At 35.4% G+C, this 18,389-nt stretch overlaps 1 protein-coding gene across 1 annotated transcript in view; it reads left to right on the top strand.

Moving 5' to 3' along the window:
• The window catches only part of LOC129360130 (protocadherin-15-like), a 151,921-nt gene that overhangs the window by 114,481 nt on the left and 19,051 nt on the right, over positions 1–18,389 (top strand). The window contains exons 26-31 of the mRNA XM_055030243.1: positions 7,365–7,474; positions 7,994–8,134; positions 11,123–11,250; positions 13,697–13,912; positions 15,687–15,775; positions 16,507–16,683. Of these exons, the coding sequence (XP_054886218.1) occupies positions 7,365–7,474; positions 7,994–8,134; positions 11,123–11,250; positions 13,697–13,912; positions 15,687–15,775; positions 16,507–16,683 (861 nt within the window). The remainder of the gene's footprint in view (positions 1–7,364; positions 7,475–7,993; positions 8,135–11,122; positions 11,251–13,696; positions 13,913–15,686; positions 15,776–16,506; positions 16,684–18,389) is intronic.

The raw sequence follows: 18,389 nt of genomic DNA on the forward strand, positions 1-18,389 counted from the left end.
TTGGAATACTCTTTATAAGCTATGCAAAATGGTGGTCTTTTTCTGACCAATAAGTATTTACATATGGACACAGTCATGCATTTAACAGTACCACATTTCTAAATACATATTCTTTGATAATAGAATATGATAATGCATGCATATCACAGAAATTCATGTCTGTGATAGCAGATATGAATTTCATTGCCTACATCATGTTCAGGGAGTAAATAGTGGAATCCCTAGAAAAGTATCTGCCTACAGCAGTACACACTTCTATAAAATGTATTGTAGCTAGGAGAAAGTGAGTTGGTGGTTTCCTCAGCTCGTATTTTTGCTAATCTCTTCCTTTTTCCCTGAGACTGCCTGAAATTAGTGTTCACCTTTCCTACTCCTAGAGAAGTTGTCAGGCCAAAGACCGTGACACTCAGACCTACGGGAGGATTGAGGGAGCTTTGGTGGAGTCATTGACATTTCAGTCCAAATGCTGGCCCATATCCACTTACCCAGTAGTTGTTTGGCAGCCATTAATTTTAACTACCCTCATTGATCAAGTATAATGTTGGACATGGAGAATGTATATAATACCTGTCCTACAAGAAAAAAAATATGATTCGGTGAATATTGGAGTAGAAGCATTTCTTCCTCCACCGTATTACTGGTGAAAATTTTCCTGGAGCCCCAGAGGGCATCCTGGTGAACTTTACTGAAGCCTTTTGCTTTTTTTCCAAGTCAGGAGCACAATCCATAAGGGAAGTCTTAAACTTTGGTCTGAAAGCAAGCAAATGGACACGTATTTCTCCTTCTGTGTAACTGGAGACGGGGGGTTAGTTTGCCGTATAACATAGACCTGATATGCGAGTCCCTCCCTACCTTCAGTTGCTCTAAGGCTATGTTTTCTGGCCCAGTATTTCAAACCTGCTATCTGAGCAGTTTTTTGTGCTGCTTATCTCCCGTCAGCACTTCCCTTTCTAAATCTACTCTAAATCGCTTGAGACTTTTGCCTGAGTGATTCCGAGTATGTCATTTTATGTTCCCCTTTCCTCGTCCCCTCTGTTCACTCACAGCCAAGCTTCCACGTCCCCTGAGTTTTTCTTCTCAGCCTTTTACTATTTTGCTTTTTCTTCCCTTTGTGTTACTCCCCACTTGACAGTCAGAGGACCATCACTTTTCTAAAGGGTGTAAATAAACAGAGATTTTATATATATATATATATATATATATATATATATATATATATATATATATATATATATATATATATATATATATATATATATATATATATATATAAATTGTCCTCATCTTTGAAGTTAGCTTTGCTCAATCTACTTAAATACAAATCAGTGTCAATATTTATTTCTGTAGTCATGACAGGGACAGGTTCAGTGAGTAATAAAAACATTGTTACTATAATCCTGATAGTTAAATGTTCTTTTAATTATCTGCCCCTCTGCCATTTCCCAATTCTGCATTTGAAAAAAAAACACATACACAAAAAAAAAAAAAAACAGATACAGGTGCATCTTAATCAATTAGAATATAATCAAAATTATAACGAATAAAAAAAAATCAGTTTTGAAAGGAAAAGTAAATCATATACTTCAATACACAGAGTGGTGTAATTCAAGTAAGTATATTAGAGATTTTATGAGTTTGGCTTACAGCTTATATAAACTGACAAGTTCCTTCCTCAGAAATTACAGTACAGAAACAAAAGTTATTTTTAAGACATAAATACAATCTTATGGCCATGTTATGATGTATGTAACCATGTTGAAGGCTACTTATTTGACAGTAGTTGAGCAGAAGTTATTAGGATAAGCCACAAAAGGATAAGAACAAATAATTGAAATGCTTATGCTTATATATTTCCAAATATAAGCATATTTTTGGAAAAGTGAATTTATGAAAAATGTGCAAGACAAAAAGTTAAGAGGAGTAACTTTTATCAGAAAAAGGTCCATTCATGAGTTTGCCGGCAATACACAAGGCAAGAACTCTATGGACTACAACTATTGGATTCTTGTGTTAAGCAATATTTATTTATTTATTTATTTATTTTTCTTCATTTTCTTATTCAGCAAGTTCCTAAGCTTGTTATTAAGATGCTTTTTGAATAAAATACATCTAATAGTATCAATCCAGGACATTATATTGAAAATTTCCCTCAGAAATATCCATATAACATGAGGAATAGCCCAAATTTTAGCTAGACCAAAACGTTTTGTACTACTTGATATATTACTCAGTATAAATATATTCTTAAAAAGCATTCCTGGATACTTTGGTAAGTAAACTGTAGCTAAGAATCACCTCCCAAATTTCAACATGGCTACGGTTCTTCCATAAATCAGCAGATGACATGCTTCTATGCTATTCATCTCTTTTAGAGGCATTTTTAGCGATTTGCCAGCTGTTTATAAAAGTTATAGAGGTTCCCTGAGCCCACGTATTTATGCTCACTGCCATGCATTTCAAGGCTGAGCTGTGAAAATCACACTGCATTCTCCCACACATTGGCTTTATGCCTCACTGAAAATCTCCATTTAAATAAATCAACTTCTCTGTAATCTGTTTGTCTGTGAACATTTATCCTTTAAGTTCCTTCCTTTCTTTCTTGACTTGTAGTTTTAGGGCATGGGGCTTCTTAATGTAACTAAAGGGCATGATTGATTTTCAGCTGCAGGTTTAAATCTGCAGCATTGAGCCTTAAACATGTGAACTCCAGAGGCTTGCTGACCTTTTGCTCAAATCTGCTCAATAGACAGGCATCATGCAGCTGTCCAGCTGACACAAAGTCATCATTGTACACATCCAAATATCAGATAAAGGTCAATGCAGAAAGACAGAGGAGACAAGAAGCATAACCTATCATTAAGGGCTCACCCTGGCTTTTTTTTAGATAAGTGTTTCTAAATGTAGTGTATGCCCAATGCTTACAAGATCAGCTTTGTCTTATTATGGATGTTTATATGAAATGAGCAAGAAAATGCATGGTGGTGCAGTTGGTATCACTGTCTTAGCTCTCCAATAGTCTACAAGCATGTCTGTTCGGTCAATTGGTTACTCTAAGATTCTCTTAGGTTGCCTGTTCTGTGTGTCTCTGTGTTGCCCTATGATCCTTTTGCACCCTGTCCAGGGAATACAGAAGAGGTCCTAGCCTACCAACAGAACTGCAAAGAGCATTTAAATTTTGCCTTATTTTTAAAGTTATAGCACACCTTTAATCCACTGGGAAAGCTGAAGTAGGTTGACTTGGAGTTTGCTGTTAAATTTGGTATTGACTGAAAAACTAAGCTCTCAAAGAATTTTGTTTTCTATCAGCTGTTTTAGAAACAGAAGCTGAAATGTCTTTTTCAGATTTGTAATTATCATTCATCATTTGAATATTTGCTTGCAGGCAGAGACACACCAGGGTGGCACATCAGCTTACTAACAAAACTTACAAAACAAGACTTCAATTCATCCATCTCACTCACTAAAGTGAACTGATAAATGCTGAACAACTGGGGTAGCATAATAAACAAGAATTTATGATTTACCCTATGTGTTATGGTGAACTTTTTGTGCCATCTTGGAAGTACACTTCATTCACATGATGCACGTCTGAATTTACTGTATTAAAAAAACTCATCAAGCACAGAAAGGTCACATCTGACACTGATGTTATGCTCATTGCTTGTTTTTCAGTCTGTTGTGCATTGCAACAAAGGAACCAAGGTATAAAGTGGAGTATGGTAGACGCGACAACAGCTGCCCCTGTGGTGTGTAACAAGGTTTATCCGCCTCTGCCTTGTCTCGTAAGCATCACTCTGCCATTGGCCCTGGGGCAGAGTGCTTGCTGACACATGTGAGCCGCCCGCACCTCTCAGCGGCATGTCATTCACTCTCTCATGTTGACACCGGGACCCTCTGCTGTCTATAGACATGTCAGGTTGCTCTTCTGTCTATGCCACTCTTCTTGCTCTAGATTAGTTTTTTGTTGTTTTTTTTCCATCTCAATTGAAAAGTAACTTTGCCCCTACTTAGAAAAAACTAAAATAACAGGTTGGATTTAATAGAATTCCTCACCAATTGACTTTTGTTAAAAAAAAAAAAATCAAATTTCATTGTTTAAGCCAACTTTTATGCAAATATCTGAATACTAGTAGAGCAACAATTTATCAAAGCAAGAGTATTCCACCTGTCAGTCTAAATTACCCAATTTATCTGCCAAGGTCCTGTTTACATGTAGTTCCACTTTTATAATAATTGGCATACTTTAGTCATAATAATGTCCACCTGGGCATTCCTCAGCAGTTTTCAACCCTCAGGCAGAGACACTTTGTAAGAAGGTGATAACAGTGTTGCCTCCTCCTGGAATTCACATTGTGTCTGCTCCAGACTGCCTTCATTTTCTTCTTAAATTGAAAGATAACCCTAAGAAAAATCAGCATATCTCACTTAGCAATGCTACGGTTTCAACAAACCAAACTCATTCTTTTATCTGAGAAGACTGGAAACATTCAATCTTAAAGTTCTATTCCCTCATTTTGCTATGTGAGAAGCCTCTTTCAGGCAGACATTTTTCAGTAGTCTCACTCCAGGGGTCATTGCACCTCATTATTTAGTGTGGAAAGTGCAGAGACAGACATTTGTTGCACCTCCAAAGCAGCAAAAGTAGTAACTGTGATGAATCAATGTCTTTGATTTGGAACAAGCCACACTGGACACCGCTGCTAACATCGAACTGCTGACGCTGCGGTATCTGTGTTTGGTCAATCAAAAAAGTATGGAAGGTAAAAAGTACCTCACTTTAGCCATCTGCATTTACAGTTGCTGTATTCTAGGATTTGTCTTTTTCTCATATTGTGTTCTTGTCCTTTGGTCTGTACTTTGTCATTTGATGGGGGTTTTTTTTGGTTGTTTTTTCCAAACTTTTCAAATATTTTTTTTCTATTCAATAAATTGTAGCATTTGTGGTTATATTCACTTAAAGTTAGATATAATCTTAGAAGCTGGGAAAGGTCAGATCATTTACTTATTAACCACATTGCCAAAACAGGTGTCTACTGTCAGTAATGGTTTGGGGATTCATGTCATTGTTTGTATACTGTGTAGCCATCTATTCTGACATTTTAGAGACATTCAAACTTTATGGAGATGGTAATTTCATTTTCCAACAGGACTATTCTAGTGTATGAATATAAGTAATTTCTAAAATAAATGTTTTTCCAATATTCTAATCTCTTAAGGTGCACCCACATAGAATCAGGAAGTTTAGACATTGGTAGGAGTTTATCCTGTAAAAGTTTGAGTATCTGCACTTCACACTTCACATGCCTTGCCTGCTGGTAGTGGACAGAGGGCACACTGATGCTGGCACATGGCAGTCTCGCCTCTGTTAGACTGCCCTAGGGCAGCTGTGGCTACAGTTTAGTAGTTTACCATCATCAGCATGTCCAAATGTGCATGAGTGGATGAATGACTGAATGTTATGTAAATTGCTTTGGGGTCCTCAGGACTTGATAAAGTGCTATATAAGTACAAGAAAATGTCATTATGATTTTGTGACACATCTCCTGCAGTTACTGTGAATTATAGTCAACTTTGGAATTGAATTTGAAATACATAATACTATGTAACATAAACACTGAATCATACTTTACATGCAACAATGAGAGAATAAGCGAAAAGATCTCACAATAGCATAACCCGTTTTCCCAGTGAGATTATGTCATATCATTCCTCAACCCTTACAGCCGTTCTTCTCTCTATGGGAGAAGAAGAACAGGGGAAGGCATTTCAGCTTGAAGTCAATACATAACTTTTTAGACTGGCATGTATTGTATTAGACAGGTATGTAAAGTGGATGTTTTCGACAAGAAGATATTTGAGTATCTGCTTTTAACCAACTCTACAAATGTTACATTTAAAGAATTTCTTGACTGAACTGGTAAATAGATATTTTCAGTCTCAGCAATTTTCAGAATGAATGGTTGAATACATAAGTTTGTTCATTCATGAATAATCACATAAGGTCAATTAATACCAAAGAACAAATTAATAGACTGAATCCCAACAAACCTTATCCCTCTGCAATTTATTTATTTATTTATTTGCATCATTAAGTGAAAAACGTCAAGATTTCTGATGGACTTACAGTTAAAATCTTCCATAATATGAAGACTTTATCACAGTGCCACAGCCCCAAATTTGTAACGTTATCTTCCCCAAAGTATTTCACCATAAATAAGAGACAGAAAAAAATTACAAAAGGAGTGTTGCTTTGCTGCTCAGCTCTTTTTCAATCTGCTGCTCCTTACACTGTCCTACTCTGAGAGAGAATGCTTTGCTTTATTATGCAGCCACTGTGTGGTATTCACAGAGATGTGGCACCACTTTGATTTATTTTTTTACTTTTTTTTTTTTTTTTACCTTAATCACATTTTGCTCAAAGAAGAAAGTACTTTAACCGATTTTGCACCTGTGAGATAAACTGTGTTGACTAGCTTGATCTGCAGGTTAAACAATGTCACATGACAAAAGCCTAATAAAATAAATGGAAAGTATTGGAACAGAAAGTGAACGTGTTACTCTTTTAAATGTTTTCTTTCATCTTGCAAAATTTTCCGTTGATACTGGGAGTTATGTCTGTCAGTCTTGTTTTTCATGTTTCTATCTATGGCATTTTAATTGTGCATCTAAATTTAATTCTGTAACCTTTGCTGTGTCTTACTCAGGACTTCTTTCTAATGCAACTTACCTGCATAAATTAAATTATTTTATGATTGCAGTCATGTCTTTTTATTCGCCTAAATTTATCAGTTGTTTATTTGATGCAGTTATGTATGATGTCATGTTAGAGCTGTATTCTTTCTCCATGTTAATAATCCCTTTTTTATTAAATGTGCAATTCCATTTTCTGTTTTGCTTTCCACTGAGACACAGAAACGAACAAACGTTTTTGGTTAGAGTAGAATAACAGTCTACAAATTAGTTACAATGCAAACTAACAGGGGAATCTGGCTTATACATTTACAATAAATGTTTCTGTATTTTTGAAGAAACAACCTGTGTATTGGTTGAATCTTTGCAAACATGTTAGCAAGTCAAGAGCTCCACACTCCAAATGTTTAAGGGAAACATTATGTACTCTCTGAGAAGTTTAGGCACTGTTTCCAAATATGAGTCAGCTTTAAATAAACTGACATTATCTTACTATATTTGTTTGTTTTGTTTTATTTGAGAAAATATAAGACACTGACACATAGAACATAATTTTTTTTGTTGGACACAACAACTGACCATCCAGTTATACTTTCTTCTTCTTTCTTTGTACTGATTTGACCAAAGTGCTGGACAGCAATGGCTGCCTCATCATTTCTTTGATATCTTTCCAGGTTTCTGCCAGTGAAAGAGCTGTCTCCAGTTGGCACCGCAGTGGGGACTATTTTAGCTGCTGCTATGAATCAAACCATCTTCTACTCCATTGTTGGAGGAAATGAACTAGGTATGGCCTACAGATCAAATATGGTGCAGGAAATGAAGACTAATTGAATTTTCTCTGGGTACAAGATACAAATAGTCTTTTCCACACACTTCCTACCTAGGATTGTCTGGGACACAAACTATGGCTTTGAAAAAAACTGCTTTTTATTTATTTCATTAGAGAGAAACTTCTGTTTTAGGTACAACATTGTTTGTACTGCCATATATTGTATGAGTTTTGTTTTTTGTTGTAAAGTGTCCCTGAGGAAAACAAAAACAGAATTTTTCTTAATATTGAAGGCGACAGAGTTTATATTAAGTCCATCTTTGCATAGATATTGAAAATCAAATTTCTGTTGCACCCAAACTTTAAATGGGTTGCTAAACTTGTTGGCAAAGAGAAACAGAAATTATTTTACATTTGAAAAGTGACAAAAAAATCTAATTCAATCAAAAGCAGAAAACAGGCATGTGAACTAGAATAATAAAAAGGAGGAAAACAACCATTTTTGTAATAGTCACTACATTTTCTTGTTTTCAGGTCATTTTAAGGTGGCCAACAGCACAGGTGTCATCTCCATTGCCAAACCTCTGGACTATGAGAATATAACCAGATACGTTCTCAGGGTGCAAGCAGATTCTTTGGGAGTTGTCATGTCCAACCTGCGTGTGCCTTCTAAAAGTAAGAACTAACTTTAAAATATAGGTGTCTTACAATGGTTTTGTGACTAGAACTGTGAAATTATTTTTGAATAAATGTTCACTGCATTTATCCATCATGAGCTGCTTTGTGTGGTTTGTTTTATTGATGTTTTAAAACATGTCAAATACTTTGACATGTTTTTTTTTTTCCATTTTACACAGAAAAGCAACATCTTCACATAACCAGATAGATAATTTAATGTATGTGCGTTTGTATATTACTATTTTTTTTTTACCTTTTGTTTAAGATTAACAAAAAATATCCAGTGTGATTTAAGATGGGCAGCAGTAGCAGAAACTACTGGAAATTGTTAGTTTAATGCATAATTATTATGACACCAGTCCCTGCTTTAACTGTATTTTAATGATATATATATCATCATTTGTTTTAATTTATGCTTTTTTTCTCTATATGGGGCATTTATGAGATTATTCACAGAAAAAGAATATTTAATTAATTCAGCTTATGCTTTCTTTTCTTTTTAAGTTAAATATGTTTATTGCTCTAAGGTTTGTGCTTTCCATATTTCTGTTAAAATATAATTGCTTAGTTTGGGTTGGTCCAAATATATGATTTTAGAAATGGCCTTAATAACCTAATCTATTAGCATTTTTATATTATCATTATTTAAGGCTATCATTTAAAGAAAACTCATGTAATTCCCTTGCATAGAAAGGAGCACATTTCAAATGATTAATGTTGGTAAGTTTTTTGATTATGGCTTGGAGCTGCTGAAAACCCAGTTTCTAAGATAATTTAAATGCATCATAAGACCATTAAAAAAAGAAGAGATTTTTAATGCATACATAAAATATCCTACATTGTTCACCACAAAATCAGGAGGATAAAAAACTGAAAAATGTCACTATGCTTATAAGAAATGTATAAAATGTAAGAGTTTCTCTATTTAAATTGCTGAGATTAATTGTTTTTATTTTCAGTATACTCTTTTGTATTGAACTACACCTGCAAGCTGATGACATAATTTCTTATTTTAGAGTTCTAAATCTTTTCAGCGTCCATGTGAGTTAAATTGTAGGTTTTACAGATTTCTCTATATATTTTGCTGTGTGCCCTCTTCCACAAATGCAAGTTTTAAATGCTGTTTGTGGATTTATTTTGTTTTGACTTTAGAGAACACTTTCTCAGATATCAATACTACATCTAGGTTTTTATTAGGCTTGTTAATGGCCAGTTTACTGACATAGAAGTTCCCTGCGATGACAAATAATTTTCTGCCTCCAAACCTGGTCAAGGAGTAATCAATGGCCTGCTCTTCACGCCTCTCATCTTCTCACTCTGTGTGGCCCTCACATTGTAATGACAGTAATTACAAGTAAACACTAGTCAGGCACACAAACCATACGAGGGCTCTTGTCTCACACATAAGGGAGAGTTTTTGAGTGGGTAGATGCATTTTTCTTTCCTCACTTGTAACCAATTATGGAGGCTTTACAATGAATAACAGCTTTTATCTCAGGATTATGATAATTGAGTTAGGTTGTACACCATCAGGGCACTGAAACTATCTCACTTACCCAGAAGGGTGAGTATTCTGGGTATGTGATTGATAGACTTAGGACTAGTGGAGAGTTAATGTATCTAATACATTCTGTGTACACACATTAATTTATCATAAGGTCAAAATGGAAGACGGTCATGCTTTGTATATGGGAACACACCCCTTACTGCTCTCCAGCTTGTTTTGAAGTGATCCTTTCTTTTAATGGGCCTGTTTTTTTTTCCATGCATTTACGTTATGAGTGTGTGAAAGAAAACTTGGCACTTGCTGTATTTATGTTTTAAAAGTCTGGGAGGAATATGATAGGAGAGACGAACTCATTCCCTTGAGCCATGTTCATATGTGATTCACACTGTAGCCAGTGTCTATGTAATTCAATGTGATGTGTTGGGGTTTCTTTCCAATTCCCTTGATGCATCCTTAGTTTCACTGCAGCATGACTTTACATTATTGTGAAGAAAAAGAGATCCTGGATATTATATTTGTCCAACAGGCAGACCTGGAGGGATCGTATGAGTGCTGACGATTGCTTAAGAAAAATGCAAGCAATGAAATATGTGAAGCTTCACTAAAAGGCCATTGTTAAATTTTTAATTCTGTGTAGAATATAATTGTTCTAATTAAGATTATCTAAAGCTTCAAATAAGGGATTGATTTAGGGAGTCATTCCCACATTAGCCCTCCTCCTGAGACCGGAGGAGGGCTAATAAATGAATTGAGCTGCAGTGTCTTTAGATCACAGAATTTCAATGCACTAGAACGGCCCAGTCAAAGTTCAGGCCTAAAACCATTGGACAATCTGTATGAATTCTCCATCCAATCAGACTGAGTTTGAACTATTTTGAGAAGAACGTATACAAAATCACTTCAGATAGCTATCATAGCCAATTAGAAATAACCAAATAAAAAGTTTGCTATTCATGTTTTTTACATTTTTACAATTTAAAAGCTGATAGAAATTGTTTCAGAAGTATCCCATACTTTGAAAGTATGAGATAAACAAAAACGTAATGTGATGATGTGGTTTTCTTCAAAGAAAAATACTTCTGGGTTATTTTCCATGAAGTAATACATTTCAGAGTAGTCTTGGGAACAGAAGAACTAACTCTGATCTGACAGTTTCAAGGCCAGAATATGCATCATCTGATACCACGTGACAGAATAAGCTTCTGGCTGCTAAAGATGAAAGTTTCCAAACTGATCTTTTTTTTTTTTTTTTAATTTATAAATGTATGAGGAATCAGCAAACCTGGCTTATTAGACTCTTGAAATACATTGACTCACTCAAATTGGTGTTTCTCACAGTACATGCCAAAGTTTTTTGGTTTCACATTGCCTAAGAGAAATGGAAATTAGACCTGCATTTTTAGCTTAAGTAAAAGTTTGTCCAGAACTTTATTTGTTCATTTACATTTATACTGTTTTTTTTTTTTTGCTTTTTGCAGCCAACACTGCCAAGGTATTTATTTTTGTAGAGGATGAAAACGACCACCCGCCCGTCTTCTCCAGAAAGCTCTACATAGGTGGCGTGACTGAAGACACCAAGATTTTCAGCTCTGTTCTCAAAATAGTGGTAAGAAAATAGAAAACATAGAAAATAACTTTTTTAAATTTTTGTTTATGCAGTACATGTAGAGGGAATTGGCCTAACCTGCAGTGCCTGATTCCCTTCTCTGGCAGCCTTGGTGTGACAATTCATCCGATCAGCTTTACTCCGCACAGTTTGATCTGTTCCGCTATCTCTGGTTACATCTTTGTCAGTTTTGATCATTTTGTTGTCTGCTTTCATTCACAAGCAGGTAAAACCTGCACATTGGCTTCAGTATACAACGATAGAAATATGTTCCAATCTGTTTGTCATGTTTTTGTTACCGAGTTCCTCTGCGATATTTAACTTGTGAAACATTCTCTAACATAATGTTGCTAATGTTCCTAAGTTCTGCTTTATATACAGTTGAGGTAATGATTTGACCAGATTCTCCAGGTCTCTAGGCCGAGTCATAGAAAGTCCACCTTCAATAAATTAATTATTGAAGCCAGACTCTTAATATTACTTTTTTATCACAGTTTTCCTGAGTAAAAAAAAGAAGTTGACAATGTAAGATAGAGCAAACTGATAAAACCAATTTTTAGTTGATGCTTTCCAACTTTTCTCAAAATGGTATTTCTATTTATTATACAGATAAAATAAAATCTTTCTTGATAGTTACCATTTTAACTGAATATTTGTATTTTTCTCACTTATATTACTCCAGGGGCTAACACTAGCCTTCCTTTCACAGAAGATGAAATAAATAAGAAGTATGTTTCATTGACGGTTTTGATGCATTTGGGCTCCACTGACAGAAGTGAAATCTTTGCCTCTGTCTTTACTCTGACAGGTTGTGACATTGTTTTTATTGATCCACACATCAATAAGATATTTGCTTGGTAACTTCCCCAACAGTAAAACAAGCAGAAAAGTAAAATAAAAGTTCTTTTTTTAAACCTCTTCACTTATCAGGAATTGTTTGTAATTAGGCAACAGTAAAGCCCCAGACAACTATTCTGTAAAGTAATCATGTATAAACACAAACAGAAGACATCGTTATTTAAACTTTTATATAAGAGTGCTTATTGCAGAACCTTTCAAAGTATTTTGTTGAATGTTTGCATGGAGTACTGGAATGAAACACAAAGGCAACTTCTTTTTGTCTCATTTAACTTGGAATGCACCAAAGTGTTTATTACTTAGTGTAGCAATTTGTTATATACCATAGTTACCAAACTGAGAGCTATTTTCTGCTCCACTAGATGATATTTGAAGATGAAGATTATAAAAAGTAAAGTTTATGTCTCACTTTGCTCCACAGAAACACACAAGTATTGCAAGTGTTTTATATATACATTTAATTATATTTTAAAGGTTTAATTTTGGTATAGTAGTGTGTACATAAGATGATGAATGTTCAGTTAATCAGATAAATATGTTCTTTAATTAAAAAAATATGTTTTCTTGGGAAACGTAATTTTATTTAAGGACTAACTAGACTCATGGCAATGCAAATTACTCTTTTGGGGTTCCCTTGTGACTACCTGTTCCCATGCCTTTTAAAATTGTGAATAGTTGTATTTAAGCATGAGAAACTACCAGGCATATTTCATAAAAATTTATTCTTTGATGCCTTTAAAGAAGAACAAATTGTATGCTAACCAAGAAGCACAGACTTCTGGTGCCCTACTTTAAACACCTGTCTGTGTGTCCATAACAATTTAAGGGATTTCTCTCTCGTAATGTTGGCAAATGTAATTCATAAAATCTATACAGGTGAGAATATCTGACTATATTGACTTATGTACTTCAAGACTGCATCCAATGTATGTATCTCCTCTGTTTCAATTGCAAGACAAAAAAAATAATAAAAAATTGCTGCAATTTATCAGTGTCACCACATACACAAAGAAAACACATTTGTATCTGAACTCGGTGGCTGATCAGATTTGCTCAGTTCTTGATGGTGAAAATTGGTATAAAATGTACATTTTAAAGAACATGTACATATACTCCCTGCTTTTTGGTGTTTTTTTTAAGCTGAAAATGAGCTCATTGTTAGGCTGCCTGACCAAACATTTTGTTCAGTCCCCACACTCCCATTATCAAGCACACCAGGCTGCTGTTTTCTCTGAAAATATCACTCTGCTCTACCTCATCAAAACCAAGTGTCAGGCACATAGCAATAATTGGATCCACATAATGTCACTGGAGACAAATTTGGATTTGTTGCTTATGAATACCAGGACAACACTTTTCCACCATGTCAATTGGACTTTTTCACAGTACACATTAAATGCATTCGAGTAGGTAATGGGTAGGTATATTACTCATGGCTCAAGGCCACCTTGGCACATGCTTGGTATTTATTAAAAGAGAATTAGAGCACTTAAAGCAACATTGCCATTTGAACTCTTTTCTAAATATTATGTTGATCATTTTTAATTTCTTTTCCACTTTGTTACTGCATGCTGCTTTTCTATTACAGGCCACTGATAAGGACACAGGGAACTTCAGCGCCATGGCATACCGCCTAATTATACCTCCCACAGCAGAGGGTCAGAACAGCTTTGTCATCGAGGCCTACACCGGAATCATTAAGTCAGCCATCATGTTTCGAAATATGCGAAGATCTTACTTCAAGTTTGAAGTCATTGCCACTGATAACTATGGGAAAGGTTTCAGCAGCAGTGCTGAAGTGGTGGTGAGTATTCTGTTTTTAGGTTAAAGCAGTCCACACTGCGAGTGTGTACACATTACTAAGCACTATTTCCAAGGTGATTATGTACTCCTAGTTGTTGACTAACATGTCACCAGTATAGTAGCAGCCTATTGATTTATTCTAAGAGCAGCTTACAGAGCAAACTGATGCATAAGTTGTCAGATTTTTCCCCCCTCACAATTCCTGTAGAATATATAACATTTGCTTTAGACAGCTGATTTGCTTGCCTGATATTTTAATTTCCCTATGTATATATATATATATATATATATATATATATATATATATATATATATATATATATAAAACTTGAGTCAAACTCAGACCAAAACCCCTTTATAACTTTATAGGTAGAATTTCAGAAAATGTTGTTTTAGCCATCATTGATGCTGTTTTCAGAAATCACAGAACTTTCAGTCATAAAAGATGCAGAACATGAACATTTTATATCGAATATCAATCCTATTAAGTTTGTGTTGAGCAATCTTATGGACTTGTTCTTCTTGAGGCATCAAAAAATGTGTAGTTGAAAACATTAGAAGGGATCTCAGATTTTGTCAGGTAAAAGGATGTTTGTTTCTCAGTCGTGAGATCTGAAAACTCCCTGTAAGGCTTATTTTCAAAAGGCATATCAATATGCCTGAGAAAGTCCACAACCCGTTGCAAAAACAGATGCACACAAACTGTTTTATACAAAAAGAAAACATATCTACACATACCTTTATTTTTACAAGAACACAAACACACAATCCCATGCACTCACAATGTGTCGCTCAAAACTTTCATCATTAGTTTGAAGACTTTGACTTTGAGTTATGAACTTTAAAAAAAAAATAGTTATTGTGCTTAATTTTGGAATTGCAAAATATGATTACATTGACATTTACAGTTTATTTTGGTTTGGTATATAGGATAAAGATTTACTAGTGCTTCTAAGAAGTAGTGGCTAAATGTTATTCACAACAATCATTAAAAAGATTCTTGAAACCAGGTGCTGGTTATGTCTAAAGGTAAAATTGGTTTACCTTCGTTCAAGCTGCTCTGTTAGTATTACTGCTAACATGTTAAAAGACTTTTATCGTTTGCCTTAAAATGCTTAGACAGTGTGTTATAGTTTACTCAACTGGATCATTCACAGAGGGCAAAAGTTCTCAATGTGAGGCGTTGGCCACGAGCTGATAATCCAATTCAAGTTCTTTGTTTCAGAACAGAAATTAACTCAAAATTATATGTGCATCTACGTTTTCCTTTTATTAAAATAATCTGCCCAAGCACCCACTGTTTCTTTTCTGCTGTTTCTTTTTTTTGCCCTTTCTCTGGGGAGCATGGCGAGTGAAATATGTCTGGCTAACAGGTCTCTAATAAGACAGAAGGAGGGTCTGGGACATCGCCTGAATATGAGAGAGCGGCGAGTGCATAAGCATGGCACTCGTTAATTTTCAAGGGGAAACCTAATTTTCCAAGAGCCACATGGGAGATTTGGCTTCAGAGCACAGAGACCATTGCCTATGCACTTAACTGTGGCATCAGAATTATAGACCTGCTAGGTTTGCCGCATGGCACCAATACAAGCAGGCAATTACAGGGTCTGACTTGCTGCATCAAAAGAATCATTTAAATGTGTCGGCCAAACTCACAGTAGGGCATATGAATAACTCGGCTAATCACAATTTATCTTCATTTCCTGTGGTCGTTTTAACTCATGGTCCCATTTTTTTTCTGTCCTTCCTCCTCTGTGCTTCACTCACTTTCTCAGGTTTCAGTAGTCAACGCATTAGACATGCAGGTTGTTGTCTCTTCTGTCCCTCCCCACTTAGTAGAAGAGAAGAAGGAGGAGCTCATTAGGTAAGACATGAGTCAATCTTCAAATTTGAATGTAAATATGTCAATTTTATGAATAAAAAAACATGGTTGAGAGTATGCAGAACTATAAATTATGTCTGTGCTCATTTTCATGTTGTTTGAAGTACAAATACTTCAGAAAACATGTTATTTAAATATGTTAAATAACTACCCTATGCAATATTATACATATAAATGTACTTCTCTGAATACTGTCAGGTGAAGTGTAATTGAGCTGCAAAATAGTACATTTTCTTGACATGTATTATTTTTCACTCACTCCATGTTTCCTTAATTTGTGAACAAGAGTCTTCAGTTGCTCAATTCAGAATTTGAAACCCATAAATTTATGACACGAAGTAACATATTTTCAGCCTGTATTTCTGTTTTCTTTATTATTGTGATTTATAAGCTAATGAAAACCCCAAATTCCTCTAAAACATTACCACACCAATATATAAACAAATATCTTTTGAAAACTCACTTGTCCACCTTATAGTTAGTGATGCTCTGTAGTTGCTTTTCAATGCTTTTAAGAGCCTTAAACAGCATTATTATGATGGAAGTGTCTTGACTGGAAAGGTTATAAAAAATAAGTTGATGAAACCCAACAGTGCAAATTCGACTAGATTTATTTTTTCCAATGTTATGTTTGTCTAAAAGAACTGTTGTTTTTAATAGGTAGGCTTTATTTCCCCTCTGTTCATTGAATTGAAATTAATTTTTGTTTTTAGCATTCTGGAGCGTCATGTGCAGGACCAGATTCCCGGTGCCAAGGTGATCGTTGAGTCTATCGGGCCACGTCGTCATGGCGATGGCTATGAGCTGGAGGACTACTCTAAGTCAGATTTGATGGTGTATGCCATCGATCCACTAACAAACAGAGCCATTTCACGGCAGGAGCTCTTCAAGTAAGTGGGTGAAATTTCTCACAAGATTTTGAGTAAACCATTTTGTGTGTACTGAAGTCCAAATGTTCTTTGTGTAAATGAATCCTCAGGAATGTTGGGTTTTTGGCTTAAACATAAATGTGTTCTGCTAGTAGCCTCTATTGACCTTTGTCTTTTTTGAACACCAAAAATTTCTTTCTCAGGTTCCTCTAGGCATTTCTTTCCAGGGATTTTTCTTCTTCACCTCGTTCTTGTTTCTTCACAGCATTGATTATCCTGCAAGTGTACAATGTCTGTCAATATTAGAAGTCATAGTATGCTGGTGAAGAGGATCGAGTGAGGTCAAAGTAATATTAACGGAGAGTCTAGGGAAGAGTCATTCCCGATCTGTTGAACAACCCATCATTCCAGTACCTAAAACGTCCTTAAAGGATCTCAGATCTAGGAAGACATACCAGCATTGAGCACTGTGTTGCTAAGAGAGAGTCCTAAAATGCACAAAAAACAATCATTTTAGCCAATATATTTTGCACAACAAGAACATAAAAAGGTAAATCTCAATACTATCCTTGCACACACAGTTACCATGTTCTGTATACTGCCTGTCGAAGTGATCACATAATAATCTTTCATTTTAGTTTCATAGACAGAATTCCCCACTTATGAAAATGTCTCTTCACTTTTCCGAAGGAACAGTACATTAATACTGAACTCTGCTGGGTTTCCTTAGGCAGTAAACGTTTTAAACTAATTGATGAGCCTAGTGTACTGTTTAATAACCAAGATTAATTGTAGTGCATATGGAATTGAATAGAAATTACCTTTTTGGAAAATATCTTGAGATTAAATTTGTTGTTAAATGGTGCTGTAAATAAATTGAGTAGATTTGAATTTGTGCTATTTTATCCATTCTGCACTAACACCTGTGAGCTCCTTCTACATATTTGTGCACAAATATTCCAAAAGCAGGAAGAAAATATTTGCTTGGTAAAGATGGTTTCCTGGGCACTCCTCCTTAGAGATACCTTGGAGAAAAATCTTTGAGGCTATAATCAGCTTTCAGGTACATGAAACAAGTTTCAGTGCCAGAATCAATGTCACTCACAGTACCAACGAGGAGCAGACACAAGACAGTGAAAAAAAGCCTGAAAACAGACTTTCAGAATAAAAAATAACATGGGACAGGAATGCTTGAAGGCTTTGACTTGGATGAGGACATGCAATACTGCACTGAGTGACTGAGGAGCAGGTGTTTAAATAGGCATCTGCTCCTCAGAAGGAGCAATGAATTAATCAACAGGAGTGGGACAGGCAGTGAAGGAATACAAAACATGGCAAAGAACAGAAAAATCATGACAGATACAAGGCTGTGTTGACTGTGGACTTCAGAAAACACCAGCAGATGATGTGGCATCCCAAAACATCACTGATAGTTGAAGTTTCAACCTGGACTCCATAGAATGTGGATTCTGTTCCTTTCCCAAATTCCTCCAGAACCTGGGATCTCAATTTTTTTAACAAATACAAACTTTATTTTAATCTGAATAGAGTATTGTGGACCACTGAGAAACAGCCCATTTCTTTTTCCACTCAGCCCACACCTCTGATGTTGTCTCTGGTTCTGGAAAGGATTTGTTTTCGTGTATTGGCTGCTGATCTGCTAACTCCTACCTCATTCTCCCTTTATGAAGCTCCCTCAAATTCTTGAATGGATTTTGCTTGACAGA

This window comes from Poeciliopsis prolifica, unplaced genomic scaffold, assembly GCF_027474105.1.
Source record: "Poeciliopsis prolifica strain line A6 unplaced genomic scaffold, Auburn_PproV2 SCAFFOLD005, whole genome shotgun sequence".
Classification (NCBI taxonomy): domain Eukaryota; kingdom Metazoa; phylum Chordata; class Actinopteri; order Cyprinodontiformes; family Poeciliidae; genus Poeciliopsis; species Poeciliopsis prolifica.